This window comes from Bombina bombina, chromosome 8 (assembly GCF_027579735.1).
Source record: "Bombina bombina isolate aBomBom1 chromosome 8, aBomBom1.pri, whole genome shotgun sequence".
Taxonomy (NCBI): domain Eukaryota; kingdom Metazoa; phylum Chordata; class Amphibia; order Anura; family Bombinatoridae; genus Bombina; species Bombina bombina.
Window position 1 is genome coordinate 313,867,819 of NC_069506.1, and position 13,059 is coordinate 313,880,877.

Here is a 13,059-nt window from a genome sequence, read left to right on the forward strand (position 1 = left end):
CCAGCGCGGATCCATCCTCTTCTTCCGACGACTAGACGACGAATGACGGTTCCTTTAAGGGACGTCATCCAAGATGGCGTCCCTCGAATTCCGATTGGCTGATAGGATTCTATCAGCCAATCGGAATTAAGGTAGGAATTTTCTGATTGGCTGATGGAATCAGCCAATCAGAATATAGTTCAATCCGATTGGCTGATCCAATCAGCCAATCAGATTGAGCTCGCATTCTATTGGCTGTTCCGATCAGCCAATAGAATGCAAGCTCAATCTGATTGGCTGATTGGATCAGCCAATCGGATTGAACTATATTCTGATTGGCTGATTCCATCAGCCAATCAGAAAATTCCTACCTTAATTCCGATTGGCTGATAGAATCCTATCAGCCAATCGGAATTCGAGGGACGCCATCTTGGATGACGTCCCTTAAAGGAACCGTCATTCGTCGTCTAGTCGTCGGAAGAAGAGGATGGATCCGCGCTGGAGGTCTTCAAGATGGAGCCGGTCGTCATCGGATGGAAGAAGATAGAAGATGCCGCTTGGAGAAGATGTTTGCCGGTCCGGATGTCCTCTTCTTGCCGGATAGGAGGAAGACTTTGGAGCACCGGATTATGGATCGCCAACCCCCGCTTGGGTTGGATGAAGATCTTGGAGCCAGGACGGATCGGTGAACCTGGTATGGTGAAGACAAGGTAGGAAGATCTTCAGGGGATTAGTGTTAGGTTTATTTAAGGGGGGTTTGGGTTAGATTAGGGGTATGTGGGTGGTGGGTTGTAATGTTGGGGGGGGGTATTGTATGTTTTTTTTTACAGGCAAAAGAGCTGAAATTCTTGGGGCATGCCCCGCAAAGGGCCCTGTTCAGGGCTGGTAAGGTAAAAGAGCTTGTAATATTTGTATTTTAGAATAGGGTAGGGAATTTTTTATTTTGGGGGGCTTTGTTATTTTATTAGGGGGCTTAGAGTAGGTGTAATTAGTTTAAAATTGTTGTAATATTTTTCTTATGTTTGTAAATATTTTATTATTTTCTGTAACTTAGTTCTTTTTTATTTTTTGTACTTTAGATAGTTTATTTAATTGTATTTATTTGTAGCAATTGTGTTTAATTAATTTATTGATAGTGTAGTGTTAGGTTAATTGTAGGTAATTGTAGGTAGTTTATTTAATTATTTTATTGATAGGGTAGTGTTAGGTTTAATTATATCTTAGGTTAGGATTTATTTTACAGGTAAATTTGTTATTATTTTAACTAGGTAACTATTAAATAGTTCTTAACTATTTAATAGCTATTGTACCTGGTTAAAATAATTACAAAGTTGCCTGTAAAATAAATATTAATCCTAAAATAGCTATAATATAATTATAATTTATATTGTAGCTATATTAGGATTTATTTTACAGGTAAGTATTTAGCTTTAAATAGGAATTATTTATTTAATAAGAGTTAATTTATTTCGTTAGATAAAAATTATATTTAACTTAGGGGGGTGTTAGTGTTAGGGTTAGACTTAGCTTTAGGGGTTAATACATTTATTAGAATAGCGGTGAGCTCCGGTCGTCAGATTAGGGGTTAATAATTGAAGGTAGGTGTCGGCGATGTTAGGGAGGGCAGATTAGGGGTTAATACTATTTATGATAGGGTTAGTGAGGCGGATTAGGGGTTAATAACTTTATTATAGTAGCGCTCAGGTCCGCTCGGCAGATTAGGGGTTAATAAGTGTAGGTAGGTGTCGGCGACGTTGAGGGGGGCAGATTAGGGGTTAATAAATATAATATAGGGGTCGGCGATGTTAGGGCAGCAGATTAGGGGTACATAGGGATAACGTAGGTGGCGGCGATTTGCGGTCGGAAGATTAGGGGTTAATTATTTTAAGTAGCTTGCGGCGACGTTGTGGGGGGCAAGTTAGGGGTTAATAGATATAATACAGGGGTCGGCGGTGTTAGGGGCAGCAGATTAGGGGTACATAAGTATAACGTAGGTGGCGGTCGGCAGATTAGGGGTTAAAAATTTTAATCGAGTGGCGGCGATGTGGGGGGACCTCGGTTTAGGGGTACATAGGTAGTTTATGGGTGTTAGTGTACTTTAGGGTACAGTAGTTAAGAGCTTTATAAACCGGCGTTAGCCAGAAAGCTCTTAACTCCTGCTATTTTCAGGCGGCTGGAATCTTGTCGTTAGAGCTCTAACGCTCACTGCAGAAACGACTCTAAATACCAGCGTTAGAAAGATCCCATTGAAAAGATAGGCTACGCAAATGGCGTAGGGGGATCTGCGGTATGGAAAAGTCGCGGCTGAAAAGTGAGCGTTAGACCCTTTAATCACTGACTCCAAATACCAGCGGGCGGCCAAAACCAGCGTTAGGAGCCTCTAACGCTGGTTTTGACGGCTACCGCCGAACTCTAAATCTAGGCCTAAGAGAGAGAGGAAACAACATGAACAAGATTCCCTAAAATATGTAAAAGACTTCTGGAGCATTTACAAAAATTCAAATAAATCAATTTAGAGGTTCCATATTAAAGGGACATTAAAGACTTTAAGATGGTAATATAAAATTATATATATATATATATATATATATATATATATATATAAAATGTCTGCAATATATACTTTCATTATTTATTTTGTCCCCTTTTCCTGTAATTCCATTCTGAAATTGTGAGCATTTCAGTTCCTGTTAGAAATCAAAGTGCAGAACACTGTTAAATCCAGCACAGCCATTGGCTACACACTCTAGTGACCTTTTTTAACTGTCACTAATTGGCCACAGCAGAGAAAGAAACCTAAGTTACAACATGGCAGCTCCCATTGTTTTATAAACACTAAAAAACTTTATGTGTCAATATTTAAACAGCTAAAACTTTTAAAAAAATACATCTACATGATATTCTCAGACTAATCATTATCTTTGAATGCATCATTCTATCTAGCATTTATGTTTAATGTCCCTTTAAGCTCCAAACATTGCTAATATGGAAACTATAACATGAGAATTATGTAAAATAAGCAATTCTACAAGTGAACTGGTTTTTCCTTTTCTGACACATATATACCTATAAATGTTTTTGGACAATGTGTCTAATATTAATAATTAATAATAATATTTTAGACATTTCATTTGAAGTGATTTAATGTGCATGTCTATTCAAAAGGTTTTTAAATTCAAAGCCCTTCCAATCCTTTTGAAAACTTTGAAACAAACCTCTCATCACAAGCTTTTAAAATGCATTTGTGGCACAATAACAGCCTATACGTATTCATTGGCACATTTCATCATTTGTTTTCCAACCCATCAGAGACAACATTTCCAGAGGTTTGTCACGTGATTTTTAGAATTTGAAATTCTTCGGCTTTTACCTCTTGAAAACCTAATTGGACCAGTTGTAGTGGTGTATCCTGGATATAAGCATGGCCTCATTTCAATGTCAAAGTTTTGTGACTTTAGTTGAAATGTTAATAAATAAATGCAACTATTTTATGGTTTAATAAAATGTTCAAATACTGCTGGAATCAGACTTATAAAAAATGATATATGAATGTCAGACTGTGCATTTAGGGTGGCAATGAATTGTTTTAACATACGTACCAGTTAATCATAAAAATATGGTATAAGTGACAAACATATAAAAGGACGTAGTTTCTACATCACACAGTAATTTGCACAGCACACTATTGCTGTAGTACCTATGTCTAACATTGTGATGCAATGCCCACACCCAACACTGGGGGCAGAAGGCATCTGATTTCACATGGAAAGGGAGCACTGACCAAGCTCTATATTTAAAGTGTTTCTCAACTCCAGTCCTGAGGACCTTTACTCAGGCTAGATATTCATTATACCTTAACTAAAGCAGAGGGGAAATAATCAGCTGATCAGTAACCATGGTTACTTACCTGCTCTCATCCTTCAGCTGATTATTTCACCTGTACTCTAGTTAAGATATAATGCATATATTGAGTAAGGGTCCTGAGGACTGGAGTTCAGAAACACTGCTCTATAATTATATAAAGCCAGACTGCCGATTGACACAGACAGTGACTCAGACTCTACAGAAACAGTTTAGGAAGGGGGAAAGGGAGAGATGGATCCCAGCACTACAGAAACTTTGTAATAGGTGGGAGGGGGAAGTAGGGTCCCTTCGCTACACAACAAAATTATAATAAAAAATAAATAAATAATAATAATAAAAGTTCTATAAATTCTTACTAGCAGACAATCTGACAGTAACAAAGATGGCAGCGAACAGTGGGAGGGGGAGAGGGTACGAAAGCAGTTTGGGAGGGACCAGGGAGATAGGATAGGATATATCATGCGGGAGGTTATTCCCTAAACTACAGCAAATATTAACCTTAACAGCTACCTGATTAACCCCTTCACTGCTGGGACTTCAGAAGTGTGATGCACAACTGCAATTAGCATCCTTGTAAAAACAATGGCAAAGCAATATATGTCTGCCATTTCAATACCTTGGGTTCTATAATTTTCTTCTAAAGTTTTTAAAGGTAGAAAGCTACAGGTTTTTGTGGAATGTGATAAGAAATATATATACAGTATATATATATATATATATATATATATATATATATATACACACAGAGAGAAGCACACTCACAGGAACGAACAACTGGCTCAATACTATTGTTAGCCTGTTCTATGGCGATTTACCACCCGGGAGCCCAGTAATGCTTTTCACAGAAAATAACTTTCCTGTAGTATATCAGTCTGATCCCGCCTATCACGGTCAGTCCAGCGCCAAAATACCAGGCAATTCCTTTCTGAACAAGGAACACAGCAACCCCAGACGATCGTTTCCGCCTTCATTGGGCTCGTCAGTGAGGTGTAGCCATATTCCTCTAAGCACACTGAGCAAGGAGTCCACGTCTGGTTTCCCCTTTTTCCCATAGGGAGACTAAATACACACAGAGAGAAGCACACTCACAGGAACAAACAACTGGCTCAATACTATTGTTAGCCTGTTCTATGGCGATTTACCACCCGGGTGCAGCTTCTTTTAGCCCAGTAATGCTTTTCACAGAAAAGAACTTTCCTGTAGTATATCAGTCTGATCCCGCCTATTACGGTCAGTCCAGCTGCGAAAAAAAAAGTATTGAGCCAGTTGTTCGTTCCTGTGAGTGTGCTTCTCTCTGTGTGTATTTAGTCTCCCTATGGCAAAAATGGGAAACCAGACGTGGACTCCTTGCTCAGTGTGCTTAGAGCAGTGTTTTTCAACCAGTGTGCCGTGAGAGATCCTCAGGTGTGCTGCGGCAGACTGACAACAGTGCGGGGTGTCCCTCTTTCAAATTTTGAAATATTGGGAGGTATGTGACAGGCTCATCAGGCATAATTTACAACCATGACATTGACATTCATTCCCAGACAATGATTATGATTGTTTGTGAATGAATGTCAATATGTCATGTATAGTTTGTAGGAGGCATGGCATGACAGCACAGTACAGTGTATATATATATACTGTATATATATCCTGTATTAGGGTACAATGTGTGGTTTTGTAAAATGTCGGGATGGTGGTGTGCCACCGGATTTTTTAATGTAAAAAAGTGTGCCACGGCAAAAAAAAGGTTGCAAATCACTGGCTTAGAGGAATATGGCTACACCTCACTGATGAGACCCAATGAAGGCCGAAACGATTGTCTGGGGTTGCTGTGTTCCTTGTTCAGAGAGGAATTGCTGTAATAGGAGGGATTAGACTGATATACTACAGGAAAGTTCTTCTCTGTGAAAAGCATTACTGGGCTAAAAGAAGCTGCACCCAGGTGGTAAATCGCCATAGAACAGGCTAACAATAGTATTGAGCCAGTTGTTCATTCCTGTGAGTGTGCTTCACTCTGTGTATATATATACTAGGCGATAAGCCTGCCCAGAGGGCAGTCTATTTAAAAAAAAAAACTACAACCCCCAAAGCTAACATATAAAAAATAAAAATGTAAAATTACAGAAAAAAAATTAACAAAGCTATCCAAAACCTAAACTAATACCCCTATTAAAATAAAAAATCCCCCCCAAAATAAAAACACCCCCTAATATAATACTAAATTACCAATAGCCCTTAAAGGGACTTTTGTAGGGCATTGCCTTAAGTTAAACAGCTCTTTTACATTTAAAAATTACTAAATCCCCCCTAACAGTAAACCCCCCCCAAATAAAAAAAACAACACTAAAAAGACAAAAAAAAACTAAAGTACCCATCAGCACTTTTACTGCCCTTTAAAGGGCAATCAGCTATTTTACAATCCATTAATGCCCCAATATTACAAATGAAAAAAACAACAACAAAAAAAAAATCCTAACACTAAGCCCCAAATAGGTATTCACCATTCTTGAAGTACAGCGGAGAAAGTCTTCTTCCAGGCGGCTCCATCATCTTCTATCTTCCTCCGGAGCGAAGGCAGAGCAGAGGTGCGGAGCTGTGGATCCTCAGCGGCGGTCCTCACCGGCGGCGCGGAGCGGAGGTGCGGAGCGGTCTTCCCCGATGTCTGGATCCTCAGCGGCGGTCCTCAGCGGCATGGAGGATCCTCTTCATCCGATGTCCGTCGTACACTAAAGATTGAATGCAAGGTACTGCAATCAATTTGGGGTACCTTGCATTCATATTGGCTGAAATTTTGAAATCAACCAATAGGATTAGAGCTACTGAAATCCTATTGGCTATTGAAATCAGTCAATAAGATTTCAGTAGCTCTCATCCAATTGCTTATTTCAAAATTTCAGCTAATAGGAATGCAAGGTACCCCAATAAATATAAATATAGGGTACCTTGCATTCAATATTCAGTGTGCGAAGGACGATCGCATGAAGAGGAGCCTCCACGCTGCTGAGGACCGCCGCTGCCAAGGACTGCCGCTGTTGAGGACCGCCGCTGAGGATCCACGCATCTGGTAAACCAGCTCTGCACCTCAGCTCTGCGTCGCTCCGGATGAAGATAGAAGATGATGGAGCCGCCTGGAAGAAGACCTTCTCCGCAGGACTTCAGGAACAGTGAGTACCTATTTGGGGCTTAGTGTTAGGATTTTTTTTAATTTTTTTTTTTAAGATTAGGGATTAAATGGGCTGGAAAAGAGCTGAATGCCCTTTTAAGGGTGATGCCCATACAAATGCCCCTTTAGGAGCAATGGTAACTTTAGGTTTTTTTAGTGTTAGTTTTTTTATTTTGGGGGGTTTGGTGGGTGGGGGGTTTTACTGTAAGGGGGATTTAGTAATTTTTTAATGTAAAAGAGCTGTTTAACTTAGGACAATGCCCTACAAAAGGCCCTTTTAAGGGCTATTGGAAGTTTAGTTTAGGTTTTTTTTTATTTTGGGGGGGCTCTTTTATTTTCATACCGCTAGATTTAGAGTTCTGCGGCCAAAGGGGTGCGTTAGCTACGCGTACTTTTTTCCCCCCGCACCTTTTAAATACCGCTGGTATTTAGAGTTCACAGAAGGGCTGCGTTAGGCTCCAAAAAGGGAGCGTATAGCATAATTTACCGCCACTGCAACTCTAAATACCAGCGGTGCTTACGGATGCGGCCAGCTTCAAAAACGTGCTCATGCACGATTCCCCCATAGGAAACAATGGGGCCGTTTGAGCTGAAAAAAAACCTAACACCTGCAAAAAAGCAGCGTTCAGCTCCTAACGCAGCCCCATTGTTTCCTATGGGGAAACACTTCCTAAGTCTGCACCTAACACCCTAACATGTACACCGAGTCTAAACACCCCTAACCTTACACTTATTAACCCCTAATCTGCCGCCCCCGCTATCGCTGACACCTGCATTATACTATAAACCCCTAATCTGCCGCTCCGTACACCGCCGCAACCTACATTATCCCTTTGTACCCCTAATCTGCTGCCCCTAACACCGCCGACTCCTATATTATATTTATTAACCCCTAATCTGCCCCCCCCAACGTCGCCGCCACCTACCTACAATTATTAACCCCTAATCTGCCGACCGGACCTCACCGCTACTATAATAAAGTTATTAACCCCTAATCCGCCTCACTCCCGCCTCAATAACCCTATAATAAATTGTATTAACCCCTAATCTGCCCTCCCTAACATCACCGACACCTAACTTCAAGTATTAACCCCTAATCTGTCCCAGACTGCTGATGTGACATGGGGAACACACACATTCAATCCTAATACTGTCACAGTCAAAAGTACTGTGCTTATATTTTTTTTAAAAACTGTGCCAGACCGTGCCGGTGTCATGTGACATGCCAAGCTAGTGCCATGTGCTGTTTTAGATGTGCACTGTGCAGCACTGAATGCAAAGCCCTAACTCGGCATCCAGCCATTTCCCACTGCATCAGAAAAGGTCCTACTGGGGTTACCACTGTTACCAGGTAACTGCTCTGGTGGTGGGGAATGTTTCTGGGTAGGGCTGACTGTAGGTGCATGCAGCAGAAAGCTGGAGCGGCAGGCACATGAGGATTTGAGCATCTGTGCAGCTGCATACACTGCTCTCTTCAGTCTTGAGGCTGTGTGACTCATCTCACACTGTATCCATGCAGCCTTGGACAGACAGCATCCAGTCTACTGGTCCCCTTAGCCCTGCTCTTTCTGCTGTGGCCCTAAGATCAACTAACTGAAGTATGTTAGGGGAATAGTGCTTTGTAGAAAGGTGTCAGTGGAAAGAATAAGTTAGTGCACACACGCCCCTCCCCATGCAGCATTGTCTAGTTCAGGGTGAGAGGGAACTTGTTCCTAGCAAAGAAGCGACATGTGCTGGTGTGGCTGATGTATAGCGTCATGCTGATACTTCACACATTAATGTAAGGTTTATTTTTATAGTTTTTATTTTCTCTCTGTCTCAGATTTTACAGCTTCCCATAGTAGTTCTGCTGTTCCAGTCAGTAAACTTATATTTGTCTGCACCTCCATGCTTCCTCCTTTACCTTGCTTTGCTCCTGTTGGCTGCCCTAAATCTCTTTAACCAGCTAACCTCACACCAGAATCACATTCAAAAGAATATTAAATGAATCCACAGTGGAGGAATTTATATATTTATTTACTTATTAGTACTGCTTAGGTCCAGTTTCACATATTGCATTTTTTTTTTAAAAAATGATTAGCCCAGCAGTGGATGATCCACCGCTGGGCTAATAATAATAAAAAAATTGATTTAGTTGTTTTTTGGGATGTTGGGGTGGAGAGCAAAATTGCATGGGGTGGTGGGCCCAAGAAAATTTTTGCCCAGGGTCCAATCAATATTAAAGACGGCCCTGAGGTTAATAGTAAAAGGTTTTGTTGTTTCTGGGTCGTACATATACAAATGTAAACAATGCCTCTGCTCGAGCAGTCAGTGGCTCTTATGGTGCTGGTTGGGTCAGCAGCTGTGTCCTCTCTGGACCAGCAGTGCTCTGCATCTCCCAGACAGTACTTAAACTATGTGTTTAACCCTTTGCGTGGGTGTTAAACACATAGCATTGCAGGGTTGCCAGTGTTAAAATTATGTGTCATTTTATCACTATAATCGCCCTTTAACTTTGGCTTCCTTTGAACAACATATGTTTAATTTAAATTGGGCTGACAATGCCCCTTTTAAAATTAAGTCCATGCCCTGGCACTCACCTTTTCTTCTCTTCTCTCAGATCTCCACGTTGGGATCTGTAAAGCCTTTCTTTCCTTCATTTACAAGTACTGGTTTCTCTGTCCGTGTGTGCCAGACCAGAATCTGTAATGATCACAATATGCCTATTATGCAAAGTTCATTCAAATGTTCAAATCATAGAGCTCACCTCTGTCCTCTTCAGTGTTCTGAGACCCCAAATGGACAAGATTACTGAATACATAAATTATTAACATAAGTTGCACATAGGTGGATACCAAATTCTCCTCAGAGTTGAACCATTTATTGGTGCAGATCTCAAATTCACAGTTTTTCCTTAGAGTGTGTGAAGTTTACAGAACACCCACAATATACAGTGTCTTCCAACCAATCAAAAAAAGAATGCTAGAATGTATTAACATTAACCCTTGCAAACCTCCGTGTGTATTGCTACTGGGACTATACCTTTCTATACATCATTAACCCATACTTAACTGTTACTTGTTATTTAATACCCCTACCAGAGTATTATAACGTCTGGGCAACTGATTGTGGTCATGTAGGGAAATCATACATTTTAATCAATATGGGTGCTGACTGAGTAGTTTGGTTAGATGCAACAGCTGCTTTATGCAGATGCTGAATAATGAAAGCTTTCACGTTACATAATAAATCACTGTGCTAAATTATATCTGGGGTGTCCAATCTAAGGTTCAGGGGCCATGATGCTGCACAAAAATTAATGTGTGCAGGTTTACCCGTGTATTACAAGCTGAAAGTAAAATGTTTGCGATCAAGGGAAACCCAATGTTTGCTAACTTCAGTAATTTGGATATCACAACACCACAACGCATTCGCCCCCACAAACTCCAATGGAGCACATTATGAAAAAAACTAACACTTATTTTTCATGTGCTAACCCAACACCAAGCTAGACCAAATGCACTCAACCTGATGTGAGTTGATCATATTTCCCATTCCAATGCGCTTCACATAGTAGAAAATGTTATTTTATATCCTATAATATAAAAAGGCCAAGTGTGTTTGTCCTAAGCTGTCATGCGCAGTAGAGACAGCACGAGGATAAACACACCTGGCCTTAGAGTCTACCTGATCTGCTGCTGCACGGTGACGGTGGGCGGAAGTGGGCGTGGCCGGACACGAGCGGGACATGGCTGGGCGCGAGGCCGGGTACAAGGGGCGGGAGTGGGCACACGCGCGCGTGCGAAAAAGAGAGAGAGGGAGGGGAAGGAGATAGAAAGAGAGGGGGAGAGAGCAAAAGAGATGGAAAAGATCTATAGAGAGGGTAAGAGAGAGCAAAATAGAGGGAAGAGAGAGGGGGAAAGAGAGACCAAAAGAGAGGGAAGAGAGAAAATAAGAGGAGGAAAGAGAGAGAGCAAAAGAGAGGGGAAGAGAGAGAGCAAAAGAAGAGAGGGGGGAGAGAGAGGAGGGAAGAGAGGGGGGAGAGAGAGCAATAGAGAGGGGAAGTGAGAGCAAAAGAGGGGGGAGAGGGGAGAGAGAGAGGGGGATAGGGGAGGGAAAGGGGGGGAGAGAGAGAGGGGGGAGAGAGAGCAAAAGAGAGGGCTGGAGAGAGAGAGCAAAGGAGAGGGGAGAGAGCCAGAGCAAAAGAGAGGGGGGAGAGAGAGAGCGCAAAAGAGACAGGGGAGAGAGAGCGCAAAAGAGATGGAGGAGAGAGAGAATGCAAAAGAGAGGGGGGAGAGAGAGAGCGCAAAAGAGAGGGGGAGAGAGAGCGCAAAAGAGAGGGGGAGAGAGAGAGAGCAAAAGAGAGGGGGAGAGAGCAGAAGACAGGGGAGAAAGAGAGCGCAAAAGAGAGGGGGGAGAGAGCACAAAAAAGAGAGGAGAGAGAGCGCAAAAGAGAAAGCAAAAAAGAGGGGGGAGAGAGGGCGAGCAAAAAAAAAGGGGGGAGAGAGCAAAAGATAGGGGGGAGAGCAAAAGAGAGGTGGAGAGAGCAAAAGAGAGGGGGGAGAGAGAGAGCAAAAGAGGAGTAGAGAGAGCAAAAGAGAGGTGGAGCGAGAGAGCGCAAAAGAGAGGTGGAGAGAGAGAGCACAAAAGAGAGGTGGAGAGAGAGAGCGCAAAAGAGAGGGGGAGAGAGAGCGCAAAAGAGAGGGGGAGAGAGAGAGTGCAGAAAACAGGGGGGAGAGAGAGAGCAAAAGAGGGGGGAGAGAGAAAGAGAGAAAAAGAGAGGGGGAGAGAGAGAGCAAAAGAGAGGGGGGATAGAGCAAAAGAGAGAGGGAGAGAGAGCAAAATAGAGGGAAGAGAGAGAGCAAAATAAGAGAGGGGGGAGAGAGAGGAGGGAAGAGAGGGGGGAGAGAGAGCAATAGAGAGGGGGAGTGAGAGCAAAAGAGGGGGGAGAGGGGAGAGAGAGAGGGGGATAGGGGAGAGAAAGGGGGGGAGAGGGGAGAGAGAGAGGGGGAGAGAGGGCAAAAGAGAGGGATGGAGAGAGAGAGCAAAGGAGAGGGCAGAGAGACAGAGCAAAAGAGAGGGGGGAGAGAGAGAGCGCAAAAGAGACAGGGGGAGATGGAGCGCAAAAGAGAGGGGGGAGAGAGAGAATGCAAAAGAGAGGGGGGAGAGAGAGCACAAAAGAGAGGGAGAGAGAGCACAAAAGAGAGGGAGAGAGAGAGAGCGCAGAAGACAGGGGGGAGAGAGAGAGCAAAAGAGGGGGGAGAGAGAAAGAGAGCAAAAGAGAGGGGGAGAGAGAGAGACCAAAAGAGAGGGGAGAGAGAAAATAAGAGGAGGAAAGAGAGAGAGAGCAAAAGAGAGGGGAAGAGAGAGAGCAAAAGAAGAGAGGGGGGAGAGAGAGAGGAGGGAAGAGAGGGGGGAGAGAGAGCAATAGAGAGGGGGAGTGAGAGCAAAAGAGAGGGGGAGAGGGGAGAGAGAGAGAGGGGGATAGGGGAGAGAAAGGTCGGGAGAGGGGAGAGATAGAGGGGGAAAGAGGGCAAAAGAGAGGGATGGAGAGAGAGAGCAAAGGAGAGGGGAGAGAGACAGAGCAAAAGAGAGGGGGAGAGAGAGAGCGCAAAAGAGACAGGGGAAGAGAGAGCGCAAAAGAGAGGGGGGAGAGAGAGAATGCAAAAGAGAGGGGGGAGAGAGCTCAAAAGAGAGGGGTGAGAGAGAGCGCAAAAGAGAGGGGGAGAGAGAGCAAAAGAGAGGGGGGGGGAGAGAGAGAGAAGAAGACAGGGGAGAAAGAGAGCGCAAAAGAGAGGGGGGAGAGAACACAAAAAAGAGAGGAGAGAGAGAGAGAGCGCAAAAGAGAGGGGGAGAGAGAGAGCGCAAAAGAGAGGGGGGAGAGAAAAAGCAAAAAAGAGGGGGGAGAGAGGGCGAGCAAAAAAAAAGGGGGAGAGAGCAAAAGAGAGGGGGAGAGAGTAAAAGAGAGGGGGAGAGAGCAAAAGAGAGGGGGGAGAGAGAGAGCAAAAGAGGAGTAGAGAGAGCAAAAGAGAGGTGGAGCGAGAGAGCGCAAAAGAGAGGTGGAGAGAGAGAGCATAAAAGAGAGGTGG

General features: G+C 43.2%; 1 protein-coding gene across 2 annotated transcripts in view; it reads right to left on the reverse strand.

Moving 5' to 3' along the window:
* The window catches only part of B3GAT1 (beta-1,3-glucuronyltransferase 1), a 187,350-nt gene that overhangs the window by 13,339 nt on the left and 160,952 nt on the right, over positions 1-13,059 (reverse strand). For both annotated transcript variants that reach the window (XM_053691521.1, XM_053691522.1), the window contains one exon: positions 9,571-9,673. In XM_053691521.1, coding sequence (XP_053547496.1) covers positions 9,587-9,673 — 87 coding nt within the window. In that variant the 3' untranslated portion in view covers positions 9,571-9,586. The remainder of the gene's footprint in view (positions 1-9,570; positions 9,674-13,059) is intronic.